This window comes from Tripterygium wilfordii, chromosome 21, assembly GCF_013401445.1.
Source record: "Tripterygium wilfordii isolate XIE 37 chromosome 21, ASM1340144v1, whole genome shotgun sequence".
In the NCBI taxonomy this organism is placed as follows: Eukaryota; Viridiplantae; Streptophyta; class Magnoliopsida; order Celastrales; family Celastraceae; genus Tripterygium; species Tripterygium wilfordii.
The window spans coordinates 18,128,163-18,144,590 of NC_052252.1; the positions used below are offsets into that span (position 1 = coordinate 18,128,163).

The window sequence follows — 16,428 nt, forward strand, 5'->3', positions numbered from 1 at the left end:
TTTGAATTTGGTAATTAGTCATCATTAGCATTTTGAAGAGAGTAAAGTTGGGAAAGTATAGGAAGACAGACTTTGGGTGCTGAAGCCTTCTGGTTTGGGAGGTCATGACCAGAGGAATGTAGTTTCAGTAAGGTGATAAGAAAGAATATGAATCTGACGGCTCAGGACAATGATTCCTTCTTCATTTGGACTTTTCTTTCTAGTTAGTCTCTAGAGGTAACATTCTTTTCCTTTAACATCATGTTACAGTTTTTTGAGTATTTTTTTTAGTCTGACTATGCTTGAGTGAAGTTATACTTCAGTCTTCATAACATGGCAGATACAGATTTTCTGCAATGTTAGTAATGGCATCTCTGCATTCTTTGGCTGATGTTCTGTATACAGTAATTCACTAGGGTGATTAGTTTTTGGATTATATACCTTATAATCTAAAGAAAATTCACAACAGAGGACAAACAATTAATCTCTCGAAGGCCATAGGTTATACCTCACCTCCATTCGTGTTCTGTTTGATTCCTGTTGTAGTTGAGTTATTTCTATACGTGTGTATATATATATATATATAAATAAATGTATGAACTTTGTTGACGTTCTTGCTGTTTAAGTCTCAGAAAACCAGGTTGTTTGCAACATCCGGGATAACAATTAGATCATCAAACATTGAACAGACTGTAGTTTAACTTGCTTTTATTAGGGATCACCATAGCATGCCACACAAACTATAAACATTGAACCGATTGCAGTTTAACTTGCTTGTATTAGTGATCAGCTAGCATTGCATGCCTTCTTCTTTTTTCCCCCCAATGTTGTTCCTTTTCAAGTGGATCCTTCCATAGGTCTATCTAATTCTTTGTGAGTTGTGACATCAATGGTGACAAACTCTTGATCTGAACTCGTTGTATCGATTTGCTTATCGATCATGGCTTCCTTGCCTTCTGATGGAGTTTGATCCTTGCTCTTACCCCATAAAACTAGATATAACCCAAAAACAATAACAATTGCTCCAATTATCCTGTAAGTGAAAAAGAACATAATCAAAATTAGTACTAATTTTGGGCTTTTTTGTATGTTAAAAAGTAGCTGGGGGAGTTCAACATTTTCACCTTCCCAAGTATAATATCTCCCCTAATAGAAATGAACCCATAATTGCTACAACCACCATGGCTAGAGGACTGAAAGCTGTCACAAAAACCGGTCCCCTGTTCTTCATTACCGCTCCTTGAATATAATATGTAACTCCTGAACAGACCAATCCCTGCATATCCATCCAAAGGAAAAAACTTATATTGAGTTCTAATGCATTGTGTGCAGCATGTATATGTTATATAGCAGTATATGTGTAGCTTCTGAATTTCTTACACCATAAACAGCAGCTAACAATTTATAATCCAGGTTTATAGCCCAGGCACTGGCATTGCCCCATTCCATGGCGACGGCTAAAACCGTGCCTTGAATCGCACCCATGAAGCAAATCAAAGCTGTTAGGGAAAGCTCAGCAGGGTACGATCTCAGCGTAATCGCCTAGAAAAACCAAATTAATGATTAGTATTATGGATCATGATACCATAATTCCCTATACTAGAAATCTGAAGATCATGATCACCTGAAGAATAATGAAACCAGACCAGCAAAAGCACCCAATTGTGATCATGAGAGCACCCTTGATGGGGTCATGTTTAGTTGCTGAAGTTGTAGATTCTTGATGATGGCTGTTATGTTCTTTTGTCCATGGCAGATTGAGCATTGGACCTTTAACTAGAGTCATTAACATTGCTCCCCCAACTGTCACTATTGTCCCTGATATCTTTGCCTGGCTATGCAGTTTCCTTATATTAACCTTCTCAAGCCTACATGACCATAAACACCATAACATCATCAATTCACCATCCATGAATTGGGTTGTGTATATATATATTGTGTGTATGTGTAAGTAGAGAATTACCTGCAGATCCAAGCCATGAGAAAGGCAAAGGCAGGAAGAATATTATTCATAGAAACAGTGAAAGTTGCTGTTGTATACTTCATGCCAGTATAATACAAGTTTTGGTCAATTGTAGGCCTGAAAATTCACACATATGTTAACACCAATTTGAATTCATGATTGTTAGAAGACATATATATATTATGAGGGTGTGAAGATTCTGACTCTAACAAGCCCAGCAATGCTATCTTAATGAAGATGGAGAAAGTCATCCTTGGCCTCACTTTCCTGATACAAACATATATATGTGTATATATATATAAATCTATGTATATTAGTTGTACTATATGTAATCTTTAACAAACATATAAGATAAGAATTGAGAGAGTTAGAGAGGGAGACCTGTCAAAAATAATGGCAAAAGGAGCAATGACAATGGTGGCAACAATATTCCTATAGACTACCAGAACATGTTGGCTCATGCCGATGTTTAAAGCAGATTTGGTGATGATAGACATTCCTACAAACCCAAATTGCAGCAAAATTACACCCAAAAATGGACTTGCTTGGTTCAACTGCTCAGCCAAAGATCCCATTGAGGTAGTTTAGTTCTGTACTGTAATGTATCTCAAGAGCTAATGAGGAAAAATGACTAGAGGGTTCACATGCTTATATAGGGTGTATAATATATATCCTATATATAATCAATTGAGTGATAGTCTAATTGGTGAATCTCTTATGGTTATGTGTTGGGTTCTGGGTTTTGACACAACTTACCATGTCGTCAGGTAGAAAATTAATGTGCTCGCAGGTACCATGACCCGAGTTTAAAACCATATCAGATGTCTAAAAGGACAAACTTGTGTCTTATAAAAAAACCCCATATAAGCATTAGATCAACACAATCAACAAGAAGCAATCTTTTTCAAAGCAACTGTTTTAACAGTTGTAGAGAGACTAGAGTGGCTGACTAGTTAGGTAAAGGCGATACTTCTTGCACCCAAGGAAAGCATCAATGCCCACAAATTATAGTGACTTGGTGGATTCTCCTTCCGTGTGAAATAAAATCACCATGAACTTTGGCAATAATTAATGAAGTGCTGCTGAATTTTATTTTTTTAAAAATAAGTTTGGCTAATTAATTTAGAGAAACTTCAAAAAAAAAAAAAAACCATTTAGCAAACAATTGATATATATTAAAGTATATGCTGTAAAATATGATATTTGGGTGTTTGGTGAAACTGAATCTTGACATGGATTATATGCTGTCAAATTACCAATAGAGGCGTATGAAGTTTTTTTTTGGACCAATTCAATACAATACAATACATGTGTGATGTGTCATATGAGCACCATTATTAGGGGCTAAAAATTATTAATGTTAAAATTTATTGCCAAGATATCAATAAATAAATAAAATATAATAATTTTTGGATCACAATCTTGACCAATTCAATGGCCTAGATTCGTTCTCCTAAACCTCTTTTCTGTTCTAGATTCTTCTTTAGTTGACACATGTCCACATTCCACAACACACCATCTGACACTAGAACTGAATCTCGATCCACACCACACTTGAAGAAAGCATCTCTCTGTGCAAATTCTTCTCTGTAGAATAATACAAGTTCATGCAAAAAAAAATTTATTATGATTATTTTTAATGTGAGAATTAATTTATACCTTCCACCTGTTCGTAATCTCAAAGAATGTGTACTCTAGATCGAAAATCCATTGTTACAAGTACAATGCATGTTAATGAAAAATCCCATCACAAATGTAGAAAATTATTTCATCAAACAATTAAGATATTATATTCTCATCAATACACACAAATATTATGTATTATTGTAGTAGATATTTTTCGTTCACTAAAGAACTATGCACTCTGATCATCTGTGCACCGATTAATCCAATCTAACCCACAAAAGATTGGACTAATTGATACACATATAGCCCAAAGGGATAGTTCCTTAGTGAGTGGAAAATATCCACCACAGTGACTAAAAATAGAAGAATTCCATCAAGCTTACCGACCTTGGAGTCACATAAAAATCATGAGTCTGTTAATTTTCCTATAAATCCTATGAATACCATCAGGTTTGCCAATGATGGGTTAAAAGATTCATATCCTTTGGATAAAAATGAAATTTGTATTCTTTTTAGATCTGATACTTGCACAGGGAAATTAGGAGAGTGGTATACAAGAGCTATGCAGTTATTCATGTCTATCTCCATGGTGGCTATTACTGCCCTATCAGGATCTGAAAATCCTTTATCCTGGAGTACTACCATGACTTTTGTCGACCTTGGAGTCACATAAAAATCATGATGTCTATCATATTGCGTTTATGACTGATGTTCTCAATATTGTCGACTAGCTAGCTAGCTCCTATTGGCATCAGTACTCCACTGTCTGAAATTGAAATTTAATTATAATGTTTTTTTTATAAATAATATAAAAATCTGAGTTCGTGGGTTGAGCATTTTGAATGTATATGATTTTTTAAAATATTAATTAGTTATCATAATCCACATTTTTTTTTGTCTCATATATATATATATATTTATTGTTTGTGAGCTTCAGGTTCCAATGAGAGTAAAATGTAACCTTTATGTATGCAATTCAGGCCACAAATATAGCCTTTATGTTTGCGCTTATGTATGTATTTCGGGCCATAAGTGTGGCCTTTGTGGACAAAATTAGTGGCTCCAAATTAAAGTTATAAGAAGAGGCCATCCATTGATTATAATTTTTCTATTCATTATGGTAATTTTTTAAAATTTTCCTTGCTTGAATGCTGTCCATCTCAGACACTACCACAAATGCAAGCCCTTTTGATGTGACTGTCCTTGTTAAATCAGAGGGGTTTTGAGACATAAATTTTATAATCGATCAATCTTGCCATTGTCACATAACTCACAAAAATTAAAGGTGATCTTGGTAGTTTTCTGTGATAGTATCATATAACACATATACATGATTATATTATATAACACGTATACAAACTAGAGTATTGAGTTGCTAGGTGAGAAATTTATGTGCGTATATGCCTGAAATTTCATAAACAACAACACCCATGAACAAGACTCCTGCTGTAGACGGGGTCGAGACAGATAAGATATACGTAGATTTTGCCTCCTCATAATATGTGGAGCAATTATTTTTAGAAATTGAACCTGTGAGTGACCTCTAGTCTAGGTTGCACCTCTACAACTCTACTACTAGACCACATGTTCGCCTGCAAAGATAAACAATACACGTGCACAAGGCTCTTGTAGTGGACGAGATAGGAACATGCAAGATGTACCCAGACCTTGCCTTCACATAATATGTGAAAATATTGTTCACGTGAATTGAACATGTGACTTATAGGTTGCACCCCTCCTCTGTAACTCTACCACTATGCTATATGTTCGCTTGTAAAAAGTGAATAACTCCCATACACAAGCTCCTGTTTTGGATGGCATAAAAAATAACTATGGATAGGATTGCGTATTAATTATAAATCCATTAGCCAAACAAAGCAGAAGAGTACGTACTGCTTTAATCCACGAAAAGAATATTTATGTATAGTTAGGTTGCCTTATATTCTTTAAATTTCTTTCTTCAAAATTGAAGGAAGGCTAAATTAAAATTGTGTTTGCTCAGGGAGGGGCGGGATTCCGCACTTGAGGAGTGGTGTATATATATGTTCTTTAGCGAAACTATTATACACTTTGATTCTTTCAACATTCGTCAATTGAGGTGACAGATCGAGAGTTCTCTACGTGCATGCATGCATAAGTAGTTTTGCTGATGAAATAACAGATCGACAACGAACTTTTTGTGTTTGTTTTTTCAAAGGAGAATTTCAAAAGTTATCGAGCATCTTATTTAGTTCAGTTCAAGTTCAATTCAATCAATCCACAAGGTTCAAAACCACTCCGTATCTCTCTCAAATGGGCTGGGCCCGAAGAATATGTTCTTACGGGCTCACTGGGCTAACAAATATATGCTTCTACCATGGGCCATAGTTGCATTAATCTGTCTTTAGCCCTCTCTATTCAAGAAAATTTTGATTTCTTTCGTCTCTGACAAAATGGATCTTAGTTTCTTGAGCGTCTGAGTTCAAAATCTGTTGGAATTTATCCCTTAAAAGGGGAACCTCATCTACTCGAGTCCATTTGGGCCTAAGACCACCATATGTTCCACAAGTCCACAATCCATATACGGACGCCAAAAGTCTTTTTTGGGCTTAGGCCCACTCATCTATCTCACAACAGGCAATTTTCAGTTCAGTCCACATTATTTCCTCAAAACCACTCCGTATAACTCTCCACAAGCTGTAGCAACAACAATTCATGCAGATTGAATCTTATTACATTCAAATTCACCCATTTTTGGGTGCATCAAAGCATAGTCAGATACGCAAACTATGATCGAATGATAATACCGTAGTGCCTCGGGTATATTTAAGGTAAAATGAACCAGAAACGAGAGAAAAATTAAAGGAAAATAACCATCCATCAAACCAGTAATGAATGTGACCATTATTCTTCTATAATTGGTCTTGAAAGGATTTCGCAAAGGCTTCAGCATGGGTAATTTACTGGTTCAGGCTGCAAGGCTTTGTGCACAAGCTCAGATTGTTCCTTCACATGTGCCTGATAGAAACCAGTGGCTGTCGCAGCAGATGGAGCACGACCGGCATATTTTATATCATCCATACCTCCTCTGCCCAGCGCTTTCATGGCAGTGAAAAGGCGGGGCGAAATGTAACTATACGCCCCCATGTTCATTGGCTCCTCCTGGCACCAAACGATCTCAGCATCTAAAAGAATAAAAGGAAAAAAGAATGTTAGAGCATAACAGCCTTAATAATATGATAGAAATTGCCTCAAAGAAATCCTTATCATTATCAAACCCTTTGTCCCAAACAGTTTAAGGTCGGCTACACGAATGAAAAAGATAATCAGTTTGATCCACCATGCGGAATTGCGGATTCTCTTCTGTACTTCATTCCTTTTTTTTTCCTCTTCCTTAAGAAATTATTAACCACAAAACACTAGATATCGAGTAAGAATTTGAGTAAAAAATAACATCTCAATTTAATTAGTTAGAGTTGAAACAAAACCCTCTCCACTCGAAACATTTATCACCTGAGCTAAAACACTGCTCACTTAACTATTGACAATTTAAGGTAAACCTCTATAAAATTCCAACATATTATATGAGACAAGAAATCTAAAAGTGCAAATATCTAGTCCTCAATCGCTATTCACAGGGTATAGATGAAGATGCTCTAACTATTTGTAAAGCACCATATCCTTTCCTGTTGTTGCAACTTGCAAGTTTGGGAACTTACTTGGATATCGCTTAAGCTCACGTTGGATGAGGTCATATGGGAAGGGGCAAAGCTGTTCAACTCTACAGATTGCAACATCATTTGCATTGACCTTTCTTCGCTCTTCATCAAGCTCATAGTAAATCTGCAAGTAATTATTCAGAAGTTAAATTGTGCAAATCAAAATGATTAATGAGGCCCAATCACTCCAAAAGCACTTAAAGAGGAAAGCCAGTAGCAACCAAGAGCAAGCACACCTTTCCAGAACAAAGTACTAGACGCCTAATACCCTCTTCAAGGTCAGAGTGAAGATTCTGATCCTTTATTAGGCGCTTAAATCTGGTCCCTTGTTTGTCAAAACCTGGGTGGCCCTTGACATCATCAAACTCAGAGAGATTTGATCTGCATTCCTTGTGACGTAGAAGGTTTTTGGGAGACATTACAACGAGAGGCTTACGGAAATCCCTGTGTAACTGGGCCCAAAAACAAAATATTATTCAGTACAGAAAAGAAAATTGTTTAAATATGGAAATGAATCGCCATGCTAATTAACTCCACCTACCTGACGCCTCAAAACATGAAAGTAATTGGCAGGAGTAGTAACATTCACAACCTGCCAGTTGCATTCCTGAATTTGTTTCCTCATAGTTGGATCCATCTCAGGGATAACAAAAGGGTTGTCGTCACTCATCTGCCATTAAGTTCATTAAACAGGGAATAAGTTAAACCATGGTTAAGGGTGCGTTCTTTTGGGGAGGGGTGAACTGCAAAATACAGTAGATACGCCCAGATCATGGACTGGATTTGGATTTATAAAGGGATGAAGGATAGAAGAATCTTAGAAAAAGCAAGCAATTAGGATGAAAATTAATGAGATCAACCGTGAAAAGACAAGTTAATTTCATCGCAACATTACATTCTGAGTCCAAACAGTAATCAATACTCTGCTAGGCTGGAAGAGCAGGAAAAGAATCAGTTCCACACACAACAAAAGAGAACAAATTTTTAAATCTTTCAACATACCCGAGAACCAAAATCAAACTTCCATGAGATCAATGACTTTTTGGCCATCCACAAGCGACAGGTGAACCATTCAATACAAGCTCATCTCAAGCATTATTCATTTAGTATAGGAGCCAAACCCAACGTAATAGAGCTTTAGCTAGCAGGTTGCAAGACCTTTAGATAATTTTAATGCTAATTTTATATTATATGAAAAGATACATAAAATCAGTTTACCAATCTTTTTTTACGCAGAAGATCAGTTTGCATATCATTTATGCTTAGCACATCAAAGAATTTATACAGAATGTGAACCTTAACATATCAACAGTAGAATTGTATGATCTGGCAAGTTTATGTCGATTTAGTTAAAGTAAGATTTAAAAGAGGCTTCAATTCGAGTTTACTACAGCTTTTATCGAAACCATAGTTCAAGCTCAAACTCAAACTATATTATTTTTTCAATAATCATACACCGAGCAAAGGCTTCCCTTGTTCCAAGATGACAAAACCAGACAGGCAGAGGGGAAAACATGTCGAAATCATAAAAATGGTTCAGAAAAACTACAAGGTTTTGCAACATATCACGAAGTCATTTAACCATGGTTTCTTCTGGCACATAGAATAAAGTAATTTCCCAATTACCAAAAACATGGACCAAAGTGGTACGTTAGGAGTGGTGCTGATGAGTGTCAGAGAGGAGCAGAAAAGATAACATAACAATGATAACAAAGACTCACAGCAGTGAAAAAAGTTGCTAGAGAATTTTTAGAAACCCTTTGGGCAGCAAGTACCTGAAGAAAACGCTCTAGTCGTGCACTTGAATGTTCAGGACCCTGGCCATCATAACCATGAGGAAGCAGAAGAACAAGCCCAGTTTGACGCAACCACTTTGACTCCCCACTGCTAAGGAACTGATCAAATATCACTTGAGCCCCATTAGCAAAATCACCAAATTGAGCCTCCCAGAGAACCAACGAATTAGGATTTTCCATTGAATAACCCAACTCAAATCCAAGAACACCAAACTCCGAAAGCGAACTGTATGCAACAAGATATACTGGATATTACAAACTAACATAAAGGACAAAGCAACAATTCCACAAGAAACATACTGCCTCTGGAATGATACGGTGCAAAGTCCCATGCCCACCGGGCAGGTGAAAAAAGAGGAAAAGATGTTTTCTAAACAAACTAAACTACGTACACAAAGACCATGTGGCCAATATACCCTAAAAGATCCACATTGACACCATTCCAGATTCCTTTTACTATGCATAACATATGGCACAATACGACCATGCAACACAACTAAAAATGGATGGCCCATGCGAACCTGTCACAAGATGGTGCAAAGCAACTTCCATGACACCGAGTAAGGGTGTCTTACCCACTATCAACATTGATGGATCCGAGAAGACCACTAATAAGATTTACCCCACAACCAACAAGCAAGAAGGTGCTGAAAGGTTTTGAACTGATTTGTGTTAAAAAATATTTGAACTGATTTGTGTTACACCACAGAATCTAAATCTGTAAGAGATAAACACATGAGAGAGTAATGTCAAAGGCCACAAGAGACGATTGGCCAACAGAAAAGTTTAAAGATTACAAGATACAACAACCATTTCAAATAAGTCAGCCATGGTGCAATTATAAGCTTATTTTTCAACAAAAAAGAGGCATTCAACAATAAGTCAACATCAAAACAAAAAACTACAAGAATCTAACCACATCTGCCAAATTGCGCAGTTTCTCTATGTGCAGATTTCTATCATATTTGATTAAACTTTAAACCTCAGACAGAAAAAAAGTTGGCACCATAAACAATTCCACACCATATAACACAGTAATTCTCATGAAGAAAATAGATATTCACAATATTTAAAAAACAATGTAATTACTGCATACCTGTTACTGACAGTGAACATCTCCTCATTTTGATTCATGATAACATGGTCTAGAGGGCAATACATATCCCCTGTTTCTTGGTCATGAAGTACAGAATGTCGATGACTAAATGTACCTCTTTCAACATCCTGACCACTCAGACGGACATGATTACCTTCTACTAGCAGTGTGGCAAAAGCAAGCGCCTCTGCCAGAGCCCAGTCAATTCCTTCCCCTGTTTCAATCATTTGTGCACGTTGTTCATAAACTTTCTTTACTCCCCTGTGGGGCTTAAAAGTATCTGGAAGGGCTGTGATCGCTTTGCCAACATTCTTCAAAATCTCAGGTTTTACCCTGCAAAATGGCACCAGAAACTAAAAAATATAACCCAAGACTGCAAAGAAATAGTTAAAACTGATAATTTGGGCCATCATACCCAGTGTTTCTGATTCGTGAAAGCTGTTCAGGAGACTTGAAACCAGACCAATGAGATGCAAGCCAGTCCCTTCTTTTTGGAACATAATCTTTGCTGGCCAAAAATTCCTCATTAAGGATTGAATTTACTTTCTCTTGTATCCTATCAATGTCTTCCTTTGTCACCTGCCCAGATTCAAGGAGCTTCTTTTGGTAGATCTCAAGACTTGAGGGATGATTCCTTATGACCTGTTTCACCGAAATCGATCAGCAACAGTATGAGAACTTTGTTCAACACGTCAAAACAGCATCAATGAGAAAGACGAACATAATAAAGAGCAGCCTACACCTGTTAAATAAAACAACTAAGTAACCTGATACAAAATCAAACAGAAACACGAGGAACTTAGCTCAGAATCAATTAAAGAGATGCTAAAGGCAGAAAGCAGCTAACAGATACGAGAAGAATCATATCAGACAATGAGATAAACAAATGATAAAAAAATAATAAAATAATAAAAAGCCTCCACAGAATCAAAGACAGAATACCAACCTGATACATTTTGGGCTGCGTGAAGGAAGGCTCGTCAATCTCATTGTGCCCAAATCGCCTGTAGCACACTAGATCAACAACAGCATCTGAATGGAATGTCTGTCGCCACTCTGCAGCAAGCTCACACACATGAACAACAGCCTCAATATCATCTCCATTCACATGGAAAATGGGAGCATTCAGTGCCTTGGCAACATCTGTGCAATACTGTGAAGACCTGCCTGCCTTTGGATCAGTTGTGAAAGCCACTTGGTTGTTCACTACAATGTGTATAGTCCCACCAGTGGTATAGTTTGGAAGAGCACTAAGATGAAGAGTCTCATAGACAACACCTTGTCCAGCAAAGCTACCATCCCCATGAATCAAAATGCCCATATTCTTAGTCCTATCCAGATCATTCGAGTAATACTGTTTGGCTCTAGTTTTACCAACAACAACTGGATCCACAGCTTCTAAGTGACTTGGGTTGGCAACCAAAGACAAATGAATTCTCTTCCCACCTCTGGTTGGACGGTCATAAGAAGTTCCCAAGTGATATTTGACATCACCAGTACCTGTGTAGAGCCCCACTTCATCCACAGGCTTTGTGCCACCACTAAACTCGCTAAATATTTGGCGAAGCGGCTTTCGAACCACATTACCAAGAACATTTAGTCTACCTCTGTGAGGCATTCCAATAACTATGTTCTCAACACCAAGATCAGCTGAACGATCAAACATTTCCTTCATACCAGGAATCAGTGACTCGCCCCCTTCAAGACCAAACCTCTTTGCTGTTGTCCACTTAGTAGCCAAAAAATTTTCAAACTGGGTACTCCATATAAGCCTGTCAAGAATAACCTCACGACGCTGCCGATTATATTGTGTGGGTGTTGGGGTCTCTATCTTCTCTCTTAACCAATTGCATTGATCACGGTCAGGGATGTGCATGTACTCATAACCGATGCTCCCACAATAGGCCTGCTCAAGCCTAGTCAATATGGATCGGAGAGTCTGTACAGGACGATTTTCAGACAAAAACCCAGACATCCTCCACACTCCCAAAAAGAATTCCCTATCCAGGTCAGCTTCCGAGAATCCATAAAGTGCAGGGTCCAAATCTTCTGGGATTTCTCTTTCTTCTAGACCCAACGGATCCAACTTAGCCTTCATGTGTCCATTGACCTGGTAAGCCCTCACAAACAACAGCAGACGCATGCTCTCCTGAATTGTTTGGCCTGAAATTCCAGGAGATGTAGCAGCCTGCCCCACAAAATTCCTAAAGAAATTGTCCCAGGACTCATCGACACTATTTGGGTCAGCTTCCCAAGCGCGTTGAAGCTCCTCTAGGTAGACACTACTAGTCCCATCTAAGAAACTATCAGTTAGCCTAGAGAGAGGCACAGGGTGAGGCACAGGCGCAGCTTGCGCTTTAGATTTAAACACCGTAGAATGAAAATATCGATTCTGAGCGGGAAGGATCCGCGTCCTACCCGTGTATGATGATCCACTCTGTGACAGAGTCCTCCTAATAGCAAGTCTAACTAAACCAGAGCCAGCTCTAAACCACGCCATGGCTATCAATCCAACTAAAATTCACCGAGAAGACTATATCGCAAATCACATATATCGGTTGTGCAAAATCCTACCAAAAACAAGAAGTAAGAAATCGAATCAACCAACAAAACTACGGAAATATGAAATATAACAACAAATCAGAATCGGAAGCAACAAAAAAAGATCGAGCGCATACAAAATCAATAACAAAGTATCGAAAATTAAAGGAGAAAAAAGGGACTCTCACTTCCAGGTTGAAGTGATAATAAATTATCAACAAAAAGCTCAGACAAATGCGAAAACGAATTCAAGATCTGTTTGAGAGCAAAGAGAATGAGTACCAGGGCAGTAATATAGGGTTTGAGATGAGAGAAAACCCTAATCGGCTACGGAGCGACGATGGTTGGTAAAGGCGTCGTAAAGCATGGTGCTGTGGTGCGCTGCGTATCCCGTTAATTAAGACCATTCTTAATTGTGGAAACTTCCTTATTTTCCTTCTCATAGCATTCGATCATTCGAGAACCTATAGCGGTAATAATAAATTTTTTTTTAATACAAGTAGAAATACAATATACTACATATAATTTATTTTTTTTAGTATAAATACTATCAGATTATAAGTGTTGACAGGTCTCACATAGGAGACACAAATCAAGCCCACACAAAGCTAGATTAAGCTCACACACCTCCTTATAAAAGGAAGTGAGATTAGAATCCATGACCTGAAGTCAGGGACATGCAGAGTCATTGCCATTCAATTAAAGACTCATTTGTATAAATATTAATAATAAATATTTATTTCCATATTTATATTAATCACCGTCAAAAAGATGGAGCCGGCTCCCCTACACTTAACAATTTCTGAAATAAATTCTGCAATTAAATATCCAGACAGTCTATAGACAAAGTCTAGTCTAATAAAAGATAATTAGAATTTCTTTTTCTTTTTTTTTCCCTCCTATTTTTTTTTACTTCTAAATATGAGGCATCGTCCCTTCCTATATTATCTGACGTGACGACAATTAAAATATTTGTTGACACTTAAAAATTAAATCAATAAAAAAAAGTGCAGCAGAATTTTAAACAATCATTATTTTCTATTTGATTCAAAAAAAATATTTCTTTACATATTTTATAAAAATATGTGTTAAAAATAGATATTTTGGGTTGACAAGTGATTTACTACACATTTAGTCTTTTACAGCATTGTAGTGGGCCCAAAGAACAACTACTATGCAATTAAAGTCCATCGATTTGTTCATGGCTTAGCTCATAAAGTATCCAAATTGGACGGTAGCATTTTAATTTTTAATGGACTAATTGCACTCTAGTTCTACTCTTCGAAATGCAAGATCCATAGAGAATATGGGCCTCAAACTGTCCTAATTGTACGGATAATTAGGGCCCAGTGGCCTTTAACTTTGACTATTCTTCATTTAGAGTGTGTTTGGATTGAGGGATTTGGAGGGGAGGGAAGAGAAGAGAAGAGAAAGGGAGGGATTTGGGAGGAAGATTTCACTAAATTTTTGTTAAAATTCATTCCTCCCAAAATGGAGTCATTTGGAGGGAAGAGATTACTAATTAAGTTACTTATAAGTTTAAAACATATTTTACCCTTGGACATAACACTTAAACATAAAAAATAAGGATAAATTAGTAAATTAAACTACTTTTCTTTCCTTTCTTTTTTTTATCTATCCAAACATGAGAGAGAGAAATGTATTTTCCCTCCCATTTTCTTCCCTTCTCTTCCTTCCCTTTCCCTTCCCTTCCCTTCCCTTCCCTTCCCCTCCCCCCAAATCCCTCAATCCAAACACACTCTTAAAGCCCAAATCTGTGAGAAAAGGGTCGTGTCACCAAAACAAGTCATGGAGAAGAGGCCTGAGTTGGGAATTCAACCGCCCAACCAGGCATAGGACCGTTGTGGCTTACTTGGCTAATTTATCATCCCAGGGCCCAGGCGTCCATCGGCCTGTAAGATTTTTGAAGTTGACCATGAAAAATGTGAAGTCGGGATTTATCATCCATTCGTGCGTTTATAAATTGTCCATTAAATTTTTGTTTTAGCAAGATGAGAATTTTCTCAACAAAAGGCTAATAGTTCTTTTTTGTAATTAAAAAAAAAAGACTCTTAGAAGATATAAAAATCAATTTTTCTTATGAAATAACCAAATCTTATAAATTATAATCGTGAAATAAAACCATGTATGAAAAAAATGTTAAAGAACTAAACTAGCATTGAAGATCGATTTCACAAGGATATGTACATACTGGCCTGCCCACTGCAGGCAGATGATTGTGTATGGGAAACATTATCAATCAATTCAATCGATATTGCCCAATATTCAAACTAGTCTAATTCTATCTAGAAGGAACTATAGGGTTTGACTCTTGATCCATGAACTTAATGAATATTTTTTTTATTTATTTGCATGGAAATATTAACCATTAATTAGGAATCTGATTTTGTCATGGACCATGCACATAATAATAAAGCTCAATATCTTAATCTTATTTTTTATTTTTAATTTGCATGAGTGAATCTCGACAGACACCATTGATCAAAACCTTCCAAATTTAAGATGAATAGTACAAAACCTAATTGACAAACTCCTTTGACTTTTGAAGTTTCAAACTAATTGGTCAACCATGCATTAAAACAAAAAGTTTATATTAACTTATTTTACTTCTTATCTCTTACACATTTGTTGCTAAGTCATTAATATATGCATGCATGCATGCATACATACATACATACATATATACACATATGTTTTTTTAGGAAATTATAATTGAAAACTAAAACCCACATGAAATGCTTGGTTATTGAAAATGAAAAAAAAAATGAAAACAATGAAAATGTTCTTCTTTTTTCTGTTGTTAATTAACCAAATTTCAATCCCATTTATTTATTTTTTTACTCTTAATTAATGTCACAAAATAAAAAAAATGTCACAAAAAGAAATCAAGAGACTTAATTAACCAACAAAGACGAATAAAATATCAGTCTAAAAATGATTGGAGAAATAATTAACAAAATCAAGAATTGAGAACAAGTCAAAGTTTAATTAATAGTGTGTTTTAGGTAGACTAATGGTCATTAGTGTTTTATGGCCATTATTACACGTGTCACTTCCAGGGATTAACATGAAGCAGGCTTTTCTAACATGCAAAAAAATAAAAATAAATAAAACATACAACTATTTTACTTTAATTAATTTGGATAGATTAATATATAATATTAATACGTAGGTTATCAACAAAGAGGGTCAACGACACTAACCAACACTAAGTCGAGGACAATACTTGTAGCAAGCCATGACAAGCGACAATGGACCATGCATGGGAAGACAAAATACAACTTTTAATAATTAGATTATTTTATTAACTAAGTAATTTATTGTGTGATAAACAAAATATATGGACGTCCATGCATGAATTAAACTCAAATTCAGATGATTTTACTGAGTTGACTTTTAACTCTTGTTAGCACATTTAGGAACTTGCCGTCTATATAGGCTGATCAAACATTTTTTAAAGCTATAATCTAATTAATATATAAATTCTAATTGATCTCGTTCGAAATTGTTTACTTTCATTTACATATCGTATGTGGAGTGTGTATCCTTAAGAACAATATTCAAATTTATTACATTTGTGGATCGCAAATGATAATATCAAAAATACCCTCTACCCAAATCATGGCACATGGTATTAAGATGTCGGGCTGAAACATTGTTGATCGAGGTATCAATCAGGCTCCCATCGAGATGTTGACCAAGGCACAA

General features: G+C 36.4%; 2 protein-coding genes across 3 annotated transcripts; both read right to left on the minus strand.

The window, feature by feature from the left end:
* Nucleotides 1-670: 670 nt before the first annotated feature.
* LOC119989988 (WAT1-related protein At2g39510-like) lies at nucleotides 671-2,544 on the minus strand. Its single transcript, XM_038835776.1, has 7 exons — nucleotides 2,324-2,544; nucleotides 2,147-2,209; nucleotides 1,943-2,059; nucleotides 1,604-1,847; nucleotides 1,360-1,521; nucleotides 1,104-1,255; nucleotides 671-1,012 (listed from the first exon to the last, which is right to left on the minus strand). The coding sequence occupies exons 1-7, from the start codon at nucleotides 2,515-2,517 to the stop codon at nucleotides 817-819; spliced, it is 1,128 nt and encodes a 375-aa protein (XP_038691704.1). The 5' UTR covers nucleotides 2,518-2,544; the 3' UTR covers nucleotides 671-816.
* Nucleotides 2,545-6,209: 3,665 nt separating this feature from the next.
* LOC119988642 (2-oxoglutarate dehydrogenase, mitochondrial-like) lies at nucleotides 6,210-13,141 on the minus strand. 2 transcript variants are annotated; one of them, XM_038833756.1, is made up of 9 exons: nucleotides 12,982-13,141; nucleotides 11,105-12,728; nucleotides 10,574-10,800; nucleotides 10,159-10,491; nucleotides 9,042-9,288; nucleotides 7,808-7,936; nucleotides 7,503-7,718; nucleotides 7,267-7,390; nucleotides 6,210-6,732 (listed from the first exon to the last, which is right to left on the minus strand). In XM_038833756.1, exons 2-9 carry the CDS (start codon nucleotides 12,656-12,658, stop codon nucleotides 6,494-6,496), a joined length of 3,069 nt encoding a protein of 1,022 aa, XP_038689684.1. In that variant the 5' UTR covers nucleotides 12,659-12,728; nucleotides 12,982-13,141; the 3' UTR covers nucleotides 6,210-6,493. The 2 variants fall into 2 exon arrangements, with proteins under 2 accessions (XP_038689684.1, XP_038689685.1); XM_038833757.1 differs by lacking the exon at nucleotides 12,982-13,141 and adding an exon at nucleotides 12,888-12,905.
* Between the last annotated feature and the right edge of the window lie 3,287 nt (nucleotides 13,142-16,428).

Coding starts and splice junctions, on each gene's coding strand:
- LOC119989988 (XM_038835776.1), bottom strand. CDS start 2,517: ATGGGATCTTTGGCTGAGCAGTTGAACCAAGCAAGTCCATTTTTGGGT. Junction 2,210..2,323: donor TTTGCCATTATTTTTGACAG/GTCTCCCTCTCT, acceptor TGTTTGTATCAG/GAAAGTGAGGCCAAGGATGA. Junction 1,256..1,359: donor TGTTAGCTGCTGTTTATGGT/GTAAGAAATTCA, acceptor ATGGATATGCAG/GGATTGGTCTGTTCAGGAGT.
- LOC119988642 (XM_038833756.1), bottom strand. CDS start 12,658: ATGGCGTGGTTTAGAGCTGGCTCTGGTTTAGTTAGACTTGCTATTAGG. Junction 10,492..10,573: donor TCACGAATCAGAAACACTGG/GTATGATGGCCC, acceptor GCCATTTTGCAG/GGTAAAACCTGAGATTTTGA. Junction 6,733..7,266: donor TGAGCTTAAGCGATATCCAA/GTAAGTTCCCAA, acceptor TTATTCTTTTAG/ATGCTGAGATCGTTTGGTGC.